The sequence below is a fragment of the Sceloporus occidentalis genome, unplaced genomic scaffold (assembly GCF_023333645.1).
Source record: "Sceloporus occidentalis isolate IW3139 unplaced genomic scaffold, rSceOcc1.0.p SCAF_475, whole genome shotgun sequence".
Lineage (NCBI taxonomy): Eukaryota > Metazoa > Chordata > Lepidosauria > Squamata > Phrynosomatidae > Sceloporus > Sceloporus occidentalis.
The window spans coordinates 199,865-215,000 of record NW_028317455.1 but is presented as its reverse complement, the minus strand read 5'-3'; the positions used below and the strand labels follow the sequence as shown (position 1 = coordinate 215,000).

Genomic DNA, 15,136 nt, shown 5'->3' with positions numbered 1-15,136 from the left:
TCTGTCGCTCTGCATTCGATTCGTAGGATCGGCTGCCGTCCGGTCAGTGGCTCCTCCACCCAGCCCTGAACTCCGGCTGCCCCGGAACGTGGACGGGCTGCTCCGCGCTTCCCTGGGCTGCCTGGCATGAGTCTGGGACCCTCAGGAGTTGCCCCGTGGAGGGGTTCTATGCAGGGTCAGTGAGCAAACTCTGTCCTGCAGCTGGTACTGATGGTTACAGCCAGGGGGTCTTAAAGTGTCAATCACAGGGTGTGATCTGGTCCCGTCTGTGCGGAATAAGCGTGTTCCGAATATTGTCTGTATTTACATGTATGTGGCGTGGTGGGGTAGGATCAGGTGCGTGTGATTGCGTGTGCACGCGGTTCTGGACACTCCGTGTTACCTGTGTGCTCACGTGGGGAGTTTGGATGTAATACCCGCATTTCTGTGTCTAAATGTCTCGTTTCACCTGTCCGTGGTGCGGTGAGAAGCATGCGCAGCGCGTGGACACGGAGACCGCATGTCTGCCATATTCCCATCACGCCTGGTGCATCCCTTGTGTCTCACAGCGAGAGCGAACGTGACGCTCTCTTGCGTGTCTCATTTCACCAGATTTTGCTCCGCTTGCTTTAGTTTTGACCCCTCCAGCCCTAATCTTACCGGACGTGGCCCGCGGCCGACCCGTTACTCTTCTGCTGCTATGTAAATCTCTGTTTATTGCCCCCTCAGTGGGTTCTCGGGGGCAGACCCTTTTCCCCTATGCGTTTCGCGTGGAGGCCGCAGTATCGCCTGCAGTGCGTGGCGCGGTACGTTGCAGTTACACGTTGCTCTGCTGCGCACCTGCAGCCGCGACAGGCGGTGGGTTCTGCACTAATATTTGGGGTGATATTGGGGGTGTTTTCGGTTTAACCCTTCCCCTCCCGCTGTGTTTGTGCTGGTCACTTGCATCACTCGGTCAGCCTGGATAGGACGGGGGGCGGCTTGTTGAGGGACGCGCCGGCCGTCTCCCCGCCAGTCACGGCACTTACAATAATGTTTTCTTTTGCACTTTTGGGTTTGCAGCGCTCCCCGTGAGGGGTCTCGTTGCCTCTCTATTAACGGCAACTGACGGTCACAGACAGATCGCCGTATCCGCTGTTAGTGAATTATTATAAATCTATATATATAGAGAGATCTATTTTTGATGTTGCTGCTTGATGTCTGCTGTCTCTTCTGCTGAATGTATTAAACTGGACTGTATGCAAAGCCCGTGTCTCCAGTGCAGTGAACATGCGCAGCAAAAGGTTTTACACTCTATTAAAGACATTTCAGTATACAGAAAAAAACAAAGATAAAGACTAACAGGCGATCTCCCGAGGCAGGTGGTCCCGGGGTTCCTGATTCTGGCCGGCGCAGCCTGGAACAGACGCTGCCCCCGACCTCCCCGGGAAAGACCCTGTGTATAACCGTCCCGTGCAGGAACTCAAAGTGCGTAGTGACGATAGGGTCCTGATTTTGCCCCCCCTCTCCTCTACTGCCCCAGACTGGACGCAGATCCACGGGGGTCCTTCACACCTCGGGGATGGAGTGGTCCATTGAATTTTTTATGAGTCCTGTAGACATTCTGCAAAAGCAGCAGGGCAAATGTGTCACAATTACCCCCTTACACTCCAGGTACCCCCCATATCACTGATTACCCCATTACCTCCAACTGACAGAACAGCCCCGTTGCCACAAATCCTCATTCCCTTAATGACAAAGCTCAAAATGCACTGTTTTCAATGGGTTTAGGGACCACCCATTGTCTTTAAGGGGTTAATCGCTCTTACACGTTGCTGCCATTTAATCCATCACTGCCCCATCAGCACTACATACATAGAGCCCCGTTGGACCATTTCCCCCCCCCCCCGATTATCAGCTCCTATTTACCCTCCTGTAATATAACCCCTCACCTGCATCATCAGAGACCCCTATTAACCCCTTACCTACCAATACACCCAAAGCACCGCATGGGGTGGGATCCCGTGTGGAAAAACTCACCTTTTCACGATGTGCTCGTAGATGACGCTGGGGATGACTGTCACGGTCACCGTCCGCCCGCAGTTTGCCAGGATTTCCCCAACCTGACGATCCTGTAATTAAGGGAGCAGGAGATCAGAACCAGCATGCGTGACGCCTGCCCCCCGGGGCTTCCCTCACTGGAAACACTACACACTACTGTCTGTAACGCGCCGGACACCCCCCGAGGAACCACTGCGACGGCTATTCAGACGTTAAGGAATATCCCGGCGGCTCTAACGGTTTTGTACAGCCCCAATACTCTATGATCCGCCGCTCGGAAGCATGTGATCGGAGTGTGCGCTCACCTTGAGTCCGATGACGTTCTGCCCGTTGATTTCGCACAGATAGTGGTTGGTGAGGAGGCCGTTTCGGGCCGCAGATCCATCCTTCACCAGCGATGTGATCTGTCCTTTCTTGTAAATGAACCCCACGTGTCCTGTGCTGTCCTTCTGCAGGGTGACCGTGCGCTGGAAGGGGCTAAACACGCGTGACAAGGTCACATGATGCACCCAAAAACACATCAATAATCCGACCCATCCCAGCAGGGAGAACCAGCAGCTTTAGGAGAGCGTCACACGTGTGCAGGGGGATGACCCACGGTCCTTTGCGGACACGATTATGATTAAAGCTTGTTCTAGCGACTCAGCGGGAGCCAAAGGGACGTCCCTGAGATGAGTGATGGCGGCGCAAGGGGTCTGACTCACCGGTCCCGGACCACCACACTGATCCGGTCTTGGCCGGCTTTCTTTAACGCTTTGTGCGCCCGGTCGCTGGTCCAGCCGGCGCAGCTTTGTCCGTCAAGCTGCAGAATCTGGTCTCCAAACCTCAAGCCCACCAGAGACGCCGGAGAATTGGCCTGAACCAGCTGCACGAAGATACCCTGCGGAGAGACCCAACGTGAGACGCGCGAACCCCCCAGGATCGCCCCACCGCCCAGTCCGCCGTTCACTCACCTTGTCCACGGCTCGCAGTCTCAGGCCCACCTTCCCGTTCTCATCTTTGCACAGAATCACCTCCCGGATGCCGCATTTAATCTCCGCTCGTCTCAGGCCGACATCATTACCCGTCACGGGGGCCACGAGACCACCAGCGATGGCGTGAGGGACCGCGACCGTCTGCGGGACACGAAACAAAGAGTCACGCTCTCCAACAGTTGGGGTAAACCCCGGATCCAGAGTCCCACTCGCGATGGAGTTTACACTCACATTATCGCCGCTTGGGACCAGAGACATATTGAGCAAGATCTCCTCGTCCGTCAGAGACAGACCCATGTAATTAGACAGCTCGGCCAGGTTCGGATACAGAGCTGAGGGGTGGAGAGAGAGAACGCTTTAAAGTCAGAGAGACGGCAGAGATTGAGAGACGTCACGCTGGGACACGGCGAATGTCTCCAGTTACAGAGCTCAGCAGTCCAGTTGGGCTCTGGGGGGCTGAGTAACATCAAGTAGGAAGGATAATAATGCTGCGTCACTCACAGCCGGGGGTCGTGTAATAAAGAAAGCGGCCCCCGTGGCCAGCGTGCCAGGCCGCGTGGGGGGAGAGATGTCTAGCGTGTGAGCGCAGCCGTCACCTGCTGTCCGAGACACCCGGTCTCTTTCCTCCCCAGAAACTGTCTGGTTCTCTCCTCCCCATCGCCGGTGAAGTCTCGGGGATATACATGCTGGCCTTACCTTGTCCGACGGGGGCCGCCGGTGCCGTCAGAGCCATCCTGGGGTTTACCTGGTTGGATTGAGCCTGAAAAAGTGAGTGAAGTGAAAGTGTTAATCGCGGGGAGAGTGAGCGGTCACTCAACTGTCTCATACTATTTATTAGAAATTTATTTAAGTCCCTGAAATCTCCTCCTAGTGAATTATTGCTACAAAATGATCATCCCTGGCGTTAGGGGCCACTGGGCGGCCCTCCTACCTGCAGGGCTCTGTCCACCTTCAGATCCTCCAGAGACGGGTAGAGAGACATTATGAACCTGCGCGGAAACAAAGATGGAGGCCATTAGAGGCGCGTTCCGGTGGCTTTCGCTGTAGAATCCACAAGCTGTTTGTTTAGGACCAACGCCTTTCGCGGCCCGACATTTAATTACATGGGAAGTCGTCTCGGAGCGCAGCGGCTCCTTGTGAGGAGTTAAGGGTTAATACGAAGGCACTCTGGACACTCATGCAGGTCAGAGACTGGGACGTGTTACATGACAGCACCGAGTATAACCCTACCGCGTGTAATCCCTGCGCGGCCAACACAGATTCAATCAACCCGGCAGAGATCCGGATTCCGGAGCAGAAGGCAAAGCTTTTTTGATTAATGGGGGCATCTCTACTAAGCAGCGTTAGGTGGGGGTCAAACCCCAAAGGAAAACAAAATTATCTTCATTGCAGCAAATGTATGCCCAAGGCGTGGGTGTTACTGGGTGACCTCCGTTACCAGGTGTATATTTTACAGGCAGGGAGGGGGGGTCAGTAACAGGGGGGGTCAGTAACAGGGCGAGCGGAGATTGAGGAGGGTATTCTGGAGTGTCCAAGGAGATCGGATATTGCGGGGTGTGGGGATGGCGGGGCAGATATTGTGGGGTGTGGGGATGGTGGGGCAGATATTCTGGGGTGTGGGGATGGTGGGGCAGATATTCTGGAGTGTGAGGATGGTGGGGCAGATATTGTGGGGTATGAGGATGGTGGGGCAGATATTGTGGGGTGCGAGGATGGTGGGGCATATATTGTGGGGTGTGAGGATGGCGGGGCAGATAATATGGGGTGTGGGGATGGCGGGGCAGATAATATGGCGGGGCAGATATTGTGGGGCAGATATTGCGGGATGTGGGGCAGGGTTACCCTTATTATTTGCACTCACCTGTGCCGTCGCGCTGCTCCCTGGGATCTGAGCCGATACCTGCCCTGTCTGCTTTATGAAGCCTCCCCAGGGAGGGGCAGTTGTGACGTCCGCCGGTCTCATGACACTGAAGTCACTTCTAGGAAGAAAACCGGCTGAACGAGATCATCAGATAACGAGAGCGGCCGGGAAAGCCCCAGCCGGCAAACATCTCCCTAAATAAAGGGTTAACTTGGCTCACTTTATGGCATTTACAGCAAGACACACGCGGGAGAATTCCATGCACACCCTGCCTCCGCGGGGGCGCCACGCAATTCCAGAACGCGTTTTTTCTTCTTCTAAATATTTGCCCCCAAAACACTTTAAGAAGTAGAAACGGCAACAAAGTATTTCACCCCATCAGCGCGCTCGCTCGTTCACTTCTCTCTGTCACATGATTACAGCCGGTTCTGGATAGTGGTGATGGGAGAGATGTTTCAGATCAGAGAATGTGGGAAAGTAACAGTTTGTAAAATTTTGGGGTAAAAACAAGGAGATGGGGAAATGTGGGACAGTCCCTTTAAATCTAGGACATTTGGCACATGTGATCCCTGGGTACAGATACACAATGACTCAGATATTGCGGCTTCCAGGCTATAAATAAAAGAGTTTAATTAAGCGACGGCCCGGCACCCACACATACCTGAGCCGTGACATCACACCCCGAGTGCCATCAGGTGATTGGAGTGCGTGTCCCCTCACGTGGCCGGACCTTGTAACAGAGGTCTTGAGCGGCGAGTTTTTGTCTTTTGGACACTATATCGGCGGCTTCACCCCCAAGCGGGCTCTTCCGGTAAAGGTGGAAGCCAGAGGGTTCTCAGGAGCTGACAATCTAATACAGGGACACAAGCGTGTACTCACGTATTCTGCTGTGGAAATGCACACCTGGGCGCGTCACCCTAAGCGCTCCCCCATGGCCACATCTCCCAGTGGGCAGGAGTTCCACAGCACTACTCCCACAAACAACGGCGATTGAGCAGCTGAACAAATGCCCCGTAAACCTCCCCCAGCCTTCCTGCGGACACCGGGGCTGCCCTGAGACATAACTGCCCCACGACATCACAACCACCCCCGAGCCAAAGCCAGCAGGGAGAGCGGCGAGGCCAGTCCCTGATTCTGTCCTCTAGCGTGTAAGTCTACGTGGCAGGGACCCCCGTGCACCAGCAGTCATGCTGCGAAGCCACATAACGTGATCTTCATCTCAACGCCAGCGAGGCAAAAAAAAAAAAAAAAAAGCCAGAAACAGGAGAATCGACCACAAACATTCATTTTATCCCACAGGGCGGCCCCCGACGCACATCACAGCTTCCCGCACTGCGAACTAACTCACGGGGTAATTAACGGTTTGTACTTTCAACAGCCCAGTACGTTACTGCACACAGGGTCATACATTCCTACCCACACGCGTGTCACAACACACACGTGAGCAGGAAATGTCACATCTAACAGCCCAAAATTCCCATCAGCCACTCCCTGACCGACGGCTTTTACTACGGTTTCCATTTCCCTCGGAAGGTTTACACGGCGTGTTTTGTACACGTCACACGTATGTAAACCATTTTGCCAGGAGTAAGCCTGCGGCGCAGGAGGGGCTGGAAATTCGGCATTCCACCGCGGTTACCATCGGGGTTGTGGATGGACACGAGGACTCCCGGAGCGCTTCCGCCGAGAACAAGAGACGCACTCAGTGGTAGAGAAAAGCATTTTATTGTAGAGAGAGGTGGGGGAGGGATGCATTCAGTACAGGGTGGGGGCTGCGCCACGGAGCAGAAACCAGCCCGACCACTCACGTTATTAAAAAGCAATCTGCCATGGAAACACGAAGGCGTCAGACCAACGTTTGTAGCGGCGTCTTAATCCGAATCAACAGGTAACCGGAGAGATGGCGCCATCCTCAGATCCGGTGCGACTTCCCGACATCCGGGGGCAGACACGTCCGGCAAGTCAGATGACGTCACCCGCCCCCCCACGAGGGGGGAGACCACAGGGCCAGATAGCGATAAGAAAAAGGCAGAGTGAGGGGAGAGGGGAGGGAGGGCAGAGTCTGGCCGGTGTCCTGAACACCACCTCCGGTGACCACGTGAGCTCGCGATCAGACACCTCGGCACCTGGGGAGAAAGTCAGGAGAGACGAGAGCCTCGGTCAAAACACACGGGAGCCTCATTCCGGCACGAGACATGTATGAAGGAGCGACACATACCCAGTCAGGGGCCACACGACCCCTCATTCCATCCGCAGCAGCTCCACGTCAAAGATTAGGCAGGCGTTTGGAGGGATGACCCCGGGATGCCCTGTGCTGCCGTAGGCATAGTCGGGCGAGATGGTGAGACGCGCCCGCTGCCCCACGCTCATCTGGCAAGAGGAAAAAAACAAAAGGTCTATGAGGTGCTTACATCACAGAAAGCCACATGACTGCTTCCAGAGCAACGGGTGACTCTGCCCTTACAGGGACACGGATAACACGTTGGTCACATGATTCCTGATTAATAAATCCCACATTAATAACCCCCCTCCAGCCCAGAGAGAGCTGTAACGTTTAACGCCAGAGCCACCCTCACCCCGGCATTTAGCGGTAACGTCCGCATGGATTTAACGGGGATCTGTTTCTGGAAAGCTCACCTGTGCGATGCCCTCCTCCCAGCCGCGGATCACCTCCTGCTGCCCCATCCTGAACTTGAAGGGCTTCCCTCTGTCCCGCGAGGAATCGAACTTCTTGCCGTTCTCCAGCGTACCTGAGGGCGGCCAACGGGGGCATTATTAACCCGCAGCAAGCAAAATACAAGAGACGGACCTTCTCCTCCCCTGGAGGGGGGAATTTACTCCACCTGGCAGCATAAAAAAATCCCCCCCTCTAGTTTTACGGCCCACCGAGCGGGTCGAGGTCTTTAAGGAGAGGTCCGCAGGTGGCCCACGTATGATGGACTCGAGCCAAGTCCCAGGGCGCTTATAAAATCTGGCTTACAGTCGGTTGCTGGGGTGACTGGCAAACTAAAGTACCCCCATATGATATACAATGGTTTATTCCCAGAGTCTCCCTCAAAGGATTTCCACAGCCAGGGGCGTCCGGGGCAGATATCTGAGCAGACGGGAGGCCGAGACCCGCGGAAGGAAGTAAAGGGGATGTTTCTTGGCTCAACAGGAAGCAGGACAGGAACCAACCGAGACTCCAGGAAGGATGGCGGAAAACTCCCGTCCTGCGTCGGACGCCCCCGGCCACTCGGAAAGATCCAGACCTCCCAATAAAAACAGAATAATGGTTAAAGCGCTTGACAAGCCGCCGACAGGCATCTATTCCTACCACAGCCAACCTCCGTCTCTGAATCTGCCCCATCCCCATTAGCCGCCGTCGCTGTCCTAGAATCTGCCCCTCCCCGGCTCCGTTAGCAGCCGCTGTCCTAGAATCTGCCCCTCCCCAGCTCCGTTAGCAGCCGCTGTCCTAAAATCTGCCCCTCCCCGGCTCCGTTAGCCACCTCCATTCCAGAATTTACCCCTATAACCATTCGTTACCTGTTCCTTAGCAAAATATACACTTACTGCTTAGTTACGCCCACCGGATTCCAGAATGTACCCCTCCCTATTCTGGAAGGTACCCTAGCCAGGTAGTTTTGCCCCCTCTCTATCCCAGAATGCCCCGCACCATGCCCTGCTACTCACCGTCATAATGCACGACCACAGTCTGCCCCCTCTTGGGAAAGGTCCGGCCTGTAGGAGAAAAAACGGGTCCGGTTAGCCCAGGTCATAAGGTAGAGTATGTGAGGGTGCAGGGCTAAGGTGTTCCTGGCGTCGCTTACCGTCTCCGGGGGTGATACACTCAACCTGAACACCCATGCCACTTTCCGCACCGAGTAACCTGCCGAATCTATAACGGACACAGCACGCACGGCGTCATGACGTCAAATCACGGGTAGGGCCGCGCTCTCCTGCCATTGGTTGCCCCCCCACCGAGTGCTCTACGGCCCCGCCCTACCCTAGGCTTTGTTCAAGGTTTTGCTGAGCTCGAAACACTAGAGACCGCACCGCCCTCTCCGCGGAGTCTCAAACACTCCGCCAGGGAATCTGCGGTCCCTGGCTCCTTCGCACGGAGACCATGGACAAGGGAGCTCTCGGTATCCCTCTCCCCCACGGTGAATTCCTATTTCAGGACGGCCACCACTCTTCTGTTTATAGCTCTAGCCGGTGGCGTCATTGAATGTGGGTACACGGCCGCCATCGTAACTAAGGGAAACGCAGTCGGAGTGTAAGGGACACATGAGGGCGGAGGTCACGTGACTGTACCAGAGCCGAGCTCTTTGTTGGGCGACACCTAGTGCATATGTATGTAAAATAGAACACTGCAGATGGAGTGAACGTTACAGCAGGATGGAGGGGGTGGAATAAGAGGCTGCCGGGCCAGCTACTGGGGACTTCAACTCCCATCATGCCGGCCATGGCAGGCGAAGTGTATTTTGCTTTCATTTTTGGCAGGATTAACCCTCCCTCTGCTGCTGCAGGGGCTGAAAAATCAATATAATTCCCCTTAAAGTTCCAAATCAGCAGATGCAGCTATAATTACTAAAGACAAATCCCACAGCCACTGATCTATATCACCGCCCCCCTCCCCCCGATAGATCCCAGGGAGGCAGCGGTCATTCCCCAGTCTACACTATTAAGATCCAACAGGGAACCGATGTTACAGCAGACTTTTCAACACACCAAATCAAATTAATGTGATTAATTTTAATTCAATAAAGGACATTATTGTAAAACGAGTTGGGTTTCTAGAATGATGTAATAATGTGACCTGGAGCTGGGTGCAGATGGGACTACAGCTCGAGTTTGGCCAATTAAAACACATCTGAGTTCCGCAGTATGAGACCCCGTATGAGATCCCGCCTGAAACCATGACCTCTCTACAGACGGGTGTCTAGAATTTCCCACCAAAAGATTTAAGGCCACCATCTGCCACAGCAGGTTCTTTTGTGAGGTTCGTCACTCCAGACCGTGTGAAAATCTCGGGTCTGAGGGGTACACGGAAGACATACTCCACACGGTATAACGCTTTCTCCTATTTATTTTACGTTTAAGTCCAAATCTTATTACAAATCCTGCAAAATGTACGTCTAGAGATCGGAAGTCCACCCAAAGCAGCAGGAACCCAGGATTACCAGACAGACGGACGCTGCGGCACCAGCAGAGGGGGAGAGAGCTGCGGGGAACGGCGGCGGAAGCCGACAACATCATTTGAACCGCTGCACAATGACAGCATTTAGAAGGTTGGCTTCCTTAAGGGTCATGTTCTCATCGGTCAGCTCCTTGTTGGGGAAGGTGGTCATCAGGACAAACCCCGTGGCGGCCATAGCTGGCCTGGCGTCCACAATAAACAGACGGACATCGCGGATCCTGCGGATTGGACAGAAACTCGCTAAAGACACGCGAATGCAATCATAGCCAGGGTTCAGAAAACACAAACTGCTTACAGCGAGGTCATCCACGTCCGCCGCTGGCCCTGACTGACCGTGCATAGCAGCCATTAAGATAGCAACAGGTGTCCCTGGAATGAAATCCCTTCTCTGGACTACAACTCCCAGAATTCCTCCAAGCTAATTTCCCATTAAATTAAACCTTTAGTTTATCTTCCTTTAGTATTTAGGATTAGGATATCTTGGAACTAATTACTGCTTAATTTACAGCCAATATTCTCATCCCATGACTATGAACATATATGTTTTACTAACATATGTTTAACTACTTGCTGTAGTTAGTGCCTGTTAAAGGGGTATTACATGTATTCTCCATGTTCCAGCAATAAAGTACGATTGCATTGTTCTTGAAATGTTTTATACCTGTGGCTGTGATTAAACCTCTGGACCAGGCGTCCTCCATCTGCCAGCCGAATCTGGATGTTGGTGATGGGCTCCGACTCGTCGAGGATTACGGAGGAACTGGCTTTGGCCTCTTGTTCAGCCTGCTGGGACGCTGAGGAGGTGAGCACCTGTGGGGCAGTGCTGCCGTGGGGAGGAGAAGCGGGTGTATAAAAGGAGGTCTCCAAGCCCACCAAGACCATGGACGTCTCCTTGCTCTTGAGAACACTCACCTGCCGAGTTTTTGACCCTCTCCTGTAAACGCCTTGAAGGCACTTTTGGGTTTCACAAAGTCCTCATCACGATGATCTTCCATGTCAAGATTTACCTGGCCACCTTGGGCTAACCTGCGCAGCTCCGCAGGGATCTCCCTGTACACAGAAGAATGCGTCAAAAATGTGGATTAAGAGAAAGATATTCCCACAATTAAAAAAAAAAAAAAAACCCCGGCCATGAGCAGGGCATTCCCAACACACCCTCTGCGGATCGCCTCCAGGAACTGTGCGTTTCCCGGGTCCTGGTAGCTGCGTAGTTCATTCTCATCCAGACTAAACCCGTTCTTCCATAACTTCAACACTACATGGACCTGCGCGGCAAATGCTCAGACTGTAAACACATGAACTGGTGCATGTCACAGCCCTGTAGTTGCAAAAAAAACGATCAGGGAGGCAGGTGGCCCTCATGCCCAATCCCAGTAATTCTTAAAATCATCAGCCTACTGAGTAGCAAGAATCTGCCCCTCTCATCTCAGAAGAAAGCCTGGAGCCGACAGCCCCGTCTTAGTGTTATTTCTGCACTTTCATGGAAAAAAAGCCCTGAAGTCGGGTCAGAAAAGCTCTTACATCTTGACCTGATTGCTGCTTGCGTTTTCCAGACACGTACGCGGACTCTTCCTCCTGCGCAGCTCCCAAGCGGTACCCACCGCCTGCAAATGGCTGCAAGACACACAGCAGTTAGAACCATTACCCAGAAACAGCCCCGTCCATTACCCTCATCAAACTTTTCTGGACAGTAAAGATCCTGATCTCTTTTAATATGTTACTAACCCTCAGTCATGCTGCATTAACCAAATAAATTACCCCCTAGAGGCAAATACTCAAGGAGTAACAGGGTCTTGTTGCTTCAGTTCCTCCCTGTATCGAGCAGCCGGTATTTGGGATGGGTCTGCGTCTCTCGTTTCTGTGTCACCCCTCACTGTTTTGTCTCCCTTGTCGGACCCCCCTGTTCTCTTTCCTCACCGATGACTTGCTGCTCTCTCCTGGACTTCTTGAGGTTCGGTCCACAGCTACCGCTCCATGCTCCTTGGCCCCCTTAAACAGATCCTCAACAAGCTCATTGGGGTTTTTCTTTTTGGGGGGTCCCACAATCTGCTGGCCACTTCTCTCTGAACCCCCTGCGTAAAACCTGCCACACAGAGCAAACGCGCATGAAAAGTGTCCCCAGTCAGGTGACATTAATACTCAGCGGGACATTAATACTCGTCATATAACACACATGTAAATGGCGTGTAGAGAGTAACCTCGAGACGCTAAGAGACTACGCAGGGCATTACCTCTGGCCTTCATCTTCCTCCTCCTCTTCTTCTTGCGCGTGGACTAAGTCCCTGAACGATGTCACCCTGTGATCACTGGGGGGGAAAGCGTTTGATACAGATCATAAAGCGTAAGAGTCACTAGATGGTTAAAAAAATTACACAAATAACGTCCCACAGCTTATCACTTAAGGCATGAAATCGTCTCGCTGCTTCTCTCTCGCGACAAACGGCAGCCGCTCTGGGAATGAGAAGTTCACGAGAATGTGCCGCTGCTAGAAGCTCTCGCCAGAGACTGCTCCCTGGGTGTTGAGCTCTCTATAAAAGCCCAGATGGCGGCGCGGCTGCTGTGATGTCACTACGAACGGAAGGCATTTTACCCAAAACAAATAAAAAGATCCTTGTGGGCTTCGTGGGATCCGGTTCAGGTTTTCTTACCTGGGTCCAGAGCCACGAGACGTGGATCCCGAGGGAGGCTGCGGTAATGTCACAATGTCATCGTCACCCCCATCCTCATAGAAACTGGCCAGAGCCAACTGTGCGGGAACAAAAAACAGACTATTACAGACGCTGAGAGACGAGACCCGGATGTGATACCGGCAGAGCCAGGTGTGCGCTGGGTCCTGAGGACGTGTACTAAGTGGGAGTGACAGCCCCTGCCGCCTTGGATGTGTACCGGGCGGGAGAGACAGCCCCTGCCGCCTTGGATGTGTACCGGGCGGGAGAGACAGCCCCTGCCGCCTTGGATGTGTACCGGGCGGGACTGACAGCCCCTGCCGCCGTGGATGCGTACCGGGCGGGACTGACAGCCCCTGCCCCCGTGGATGTGCACCGGGCGGGACTGACAGCCCCTGCCCCCGTGGATGTGCACCGGGCGGGACTGACAGCCCCTGCCCCCGTGGATGTGCACCGGGCGGGACTGACAGCCCCTGCCGCCGTGGATGTGCACCGGGCGGGACTGACAGCCCCTGCCGCCGTGGATGTGTACCGGGTGGGGGGCAGGATGACAGTGCGTTCTGCTGTCAGCTCCCTACAGGCTCTCCGCTCCCTCCCCGGGGGCCTTTTTACTCCCCTCCCCGGTACCTGCAGGTCCCAGCCCGCGGACTCCAGGAAGAAGCGGGCCCTCTCCTCCTCCGAGCCAGTGACCAGCACGAACTGCCGAACCGATTCCTGCTGCTGTGCCGCCATCTTGCTCGGTGCCGACTGAGTGCTTCCCCCGGAAACACGGTCCAGCACAGAGCGTTCCTCCCAGAACTGCCGCGGTGTCACAGCGAAAACTGCCCCCTGGAAACATCTGTCGGGATGCCAGCCACACTCACTGTCAGCAGGGGGCGCAGTCTGACTCTGTTCCGGGGGTGGGGGGAGGGCAGTCGGATTCTGTGACCGGGGGGGGGGCAGTCGGAGCTCGTACCGTACAGACATCTATCCAACTCTTCAAGGTTTTTTTAATGAGAATTTGATGAAAATGTTCCTGGTCTTCTCTGTGGGGCGTCTGTGGGAATAAAGAGGACATTGAACCATTTTCTGAATCTAACACTAAAAACGTGGCCTTCTTTAAATAACTAGTGGAGATTTTTGGGGGAGTTTCTGGGTTTTATCTACTAAGAAATCATTATACGAGTGAAGCGTCCGTCTGTCCGTCTGTGTTATCGCGCTTTATCTTGTATAATAATCTGATCGGTGGCCGCTGACACGCGTTTAATGCAGATCACACAAGACTGAAAACAGATTTTCCACTTGGTGGCTCCCGAGGCGCTCTGGTCCTTGCGATGAAGACACAGATATGATTTCAGGGATAATTCAGGCCGAAAAAGAGCTTGGAGCCAATGGAGACGTCACTTCGAATCGGCCAGGAAATAGGTGACACCTGGACGCTCAGCGTCTCGGTCAAATCGCCAGCGAGGGGCATTTATCCTGCGCGTTCGGGGCTTCTCGCTCTATTATTTAAAGGGAACGTGTTAGGTAAAGGTGAGAATCGTTGCTGATACTAGGAACTTTCCAGCAGGATCCAGAGAGTTCCCAGGTATGGTGATAGGAAGGTCTAGAACCCCATTATAGCAAAAAAATACACAGAAAGGGGAGCGCAAGACCTAAAAAGTATAAAAGGCTTACGCATTCAGATTCTGGGGTTGCTGCTAGAATAATAATGTGGAACCCTGTTATACGATTTGTGGGGCCAGTGATATGAGGACCGGCTGCCGGTAACATTTATGAATACAAACCGGTTGAAAATCTTGGTGTAAAATGATCTAAATAAGTGAAGAAATGTTTGGTGTGGATGTGAGAATATTGCATGTTAAGAAATTTCCTGCGTTGATTTAAGGATGATGAGACTCCTTCGTCTTATTATAAGAGTGATGGGGCAAACCTGGTGTAGAAAGTCCAGTAAATACCCCGCACAGGGGTGTTTATTTTGAAGCCAGTGTGACAGGTTATGCAGCACCAGCAGGGGGCAGCATCTACCAGCTCCTGCCATAATGCATTGGAGGATGAAAAGCATCGTTACGGGGAGTTGATGGGATGGAGGGCTTGGGGGTATAAGACGTTGCAGTTTCAGGGTATATTGGGGCATACTGGGGTTTATTCACTAAACAGGGAGTTGCCGCTGAGTTGTTCTGAGATGAAGGTAAGGTTACTCTTAGTGAGGTTACCTCCTTGGATCAGACCAATATTCTAGACATGCAGCTAATGTGTTAATTGTGGATATAGGGTAAGGGCCCTAACTGGCCCCGGCTGTGTCTCTCGGGTTCTAGGCAACTGGTATCCACGTTTGTCGCCGCAGCTCCACTAACTCTCATTGCGCTCCCACCTGTTCTCAAGGTCTCATGTTGTTCTCGGCCGGAGAGAAACAATTTCTTGTCCTTGATTTTTTTCTTCCATCCTTGATTTCATT

General features: G+C 53.4%; 4 protein-coding genes across 7 annotated transcripts in view; 1 reads left to right on the top strand and 3 right to left on the bottom strand.

The window, feature by feature from the left end:
* The window catches only part of LOC149271679 (syntaphilin-like), a 4,407-nt gene extending 4,338 nt beyond the window's left edge, over positions 1–69 (top strand). The window contains exon 4 of the mRNA XM_089507232.1: positions 1–69. This exon is cut by the window's left edge and continues 865 nt beyond it. Coding sequence (XP_089363358.1) covers positions 1–69 — 69 coding nt within the window.
* A 1,458-nt stretch (positions 70–1,527) lies between these two features.
* Positions 1,528–3,975, bottom strand: LOC149271678 (syntenin-1-like). Of its 4 annotated transcripts, none has more exons than XM_089507207.1 (8): positions 3,925–3,975; positions 3,696–3,753; positions 3,219–3,337; positions 2,973–3,134; positions 2,724–2,899; positions 2,325–2,496; positions 1,999–2,090; positions 1,528–1,582 (listed from the first exon to the last, which is right to left on the bottom strand). In XM_089507207.1, the coding sequence occupies exons 1-8, from the start codon at positions 3,973–3,975 to the stop codon at positions 1,528–1,530; spliced, it is 885 nt and encodes a 294-aa protein (XP_089363333.1). The 4 variants fall into 4 exon arrangements, with proteins under 4 accessions (XP_089363333.1, XP_089363334.1, XP_089363335.1 ...); XM_089507208.1 differs by having other exon boundaries at positions 3,225–3,337; XM_089507209.1 differs by lacking the exon at positions 2,973–3,134 and having other exon boundaries at positions 2,724–2,884.
* Positions 3,976–7,095: 3,120 nt separating this feature from the next.
* On the bottom strand, positions 7,096–8,700 carry LOC149271677 (peptidyl-prolyl cis-trans isomerase FKBP1A-like). The gene is made up of 4 exons (XM_089507215.1): positions 8,664–8,700; positions 8,527–8,574; positions 7,492–7,604; positions 7,096–7,224 (listed from the first exon to the last, which is right to left on the bottom strand). Exons 1-4 carry the CDS (start codon positions 8,698–8,700, stop codon positions 7,096–7,098), a joined length of 327 nt encoding a protein of 108 aa, XP_089363341.1.
* Positions 8,701–10,088: 1,388 nt separating this feature from the next.
* Positions 10,089–13,431, bottom strand: LOC149271676 (NSFL1 cofactor p47-like). Its single transcript, XM_089507213.1, has 9 exons — positions 13,327–13,431; positions 12,682–12,779; positions 12,265–12,339; positions 11,951–12,116; positions 11,555–11,647; positions 11,189–11,298; positions 10,946–11,083; positions 10,695–10,856; positions 10,089–10,251 (listed from the first exon to the last, which is right to left on the bottom strand). The coding sequence occupies exons 1-9, from the start codon at positions 13,429–13,431 to the stop codon at positions 10,089–10,091; spliced, it is 1,110 nt and encodes a 369-aa protein (XP_089363339.1).
* Between the last annotated feature and the right edge of the window lie 1,705 nt (positions 13,432–15,136).

Coding starts and splice junctions, on each gene's coding strand:
- LOC149271676 (XM_089507213.1), bottom strand. CDS start 13,431: ATGGCGGCACAGCAGCAGGAATCGGTTCGGCAGTTCGTGCTGGTCACT. Junction 11,084..11,188: donor CTGGAGGCGATCCGCAGAGG/GTGTGTTGGGAA, acceptor TTCTGTGTACAG/GGAGATCCCTGCGGAGCTGC. Junction 10,857..10,945: donor GAGGGTCAAAAACTCGGCAG/GTGAGTGTTCTC, acceptor TCCCCACGGCAG/CACTGCCCCACAGGTGCTCA.
- LOC149271678 (XM_089507207.1), bottom strand. CDS start 3,975: ATGTCTCTCTACCCGTCTCTGGAGGATCTGAAGGTGGACAGAGCCCTG. Junction 3,338..3,695: donor GGCACCGGCGGCCCCCGTCG/GACAAGGTAAGG, acceptor GCGTTCTCTCTC/TCCACCCCTCAGCTCTGTAT. Junction 3,135..3,218: donor CAAGCGGCGATAATGTGAGT/GTAAACTCCATC, acceptor CGTGTCCCGCAG/ACGGTCGCGGTCCCTCACGC.
- LOC149271677 (XM_089507215.1), bottom strand. CDS start 8,700: ATGGGTGTTCAGGTTGAGTGTATCACCCCCGGAGACG. Junction 7,605..8,526: donor TGTGGTCGTGCATTATGACG/GTGAGTAGCAGG, acceptor GGCCGCCCTCAG/GTACGCTGGAGAACGGCAAG. Junction 7,225..7,491: donor GGGAGGAGGGCATCGCACAG/GTGAGCTTTCCA, acceptor TCCTCTTGCCAG/ATGAGCGTGGGGCAGCGGGC.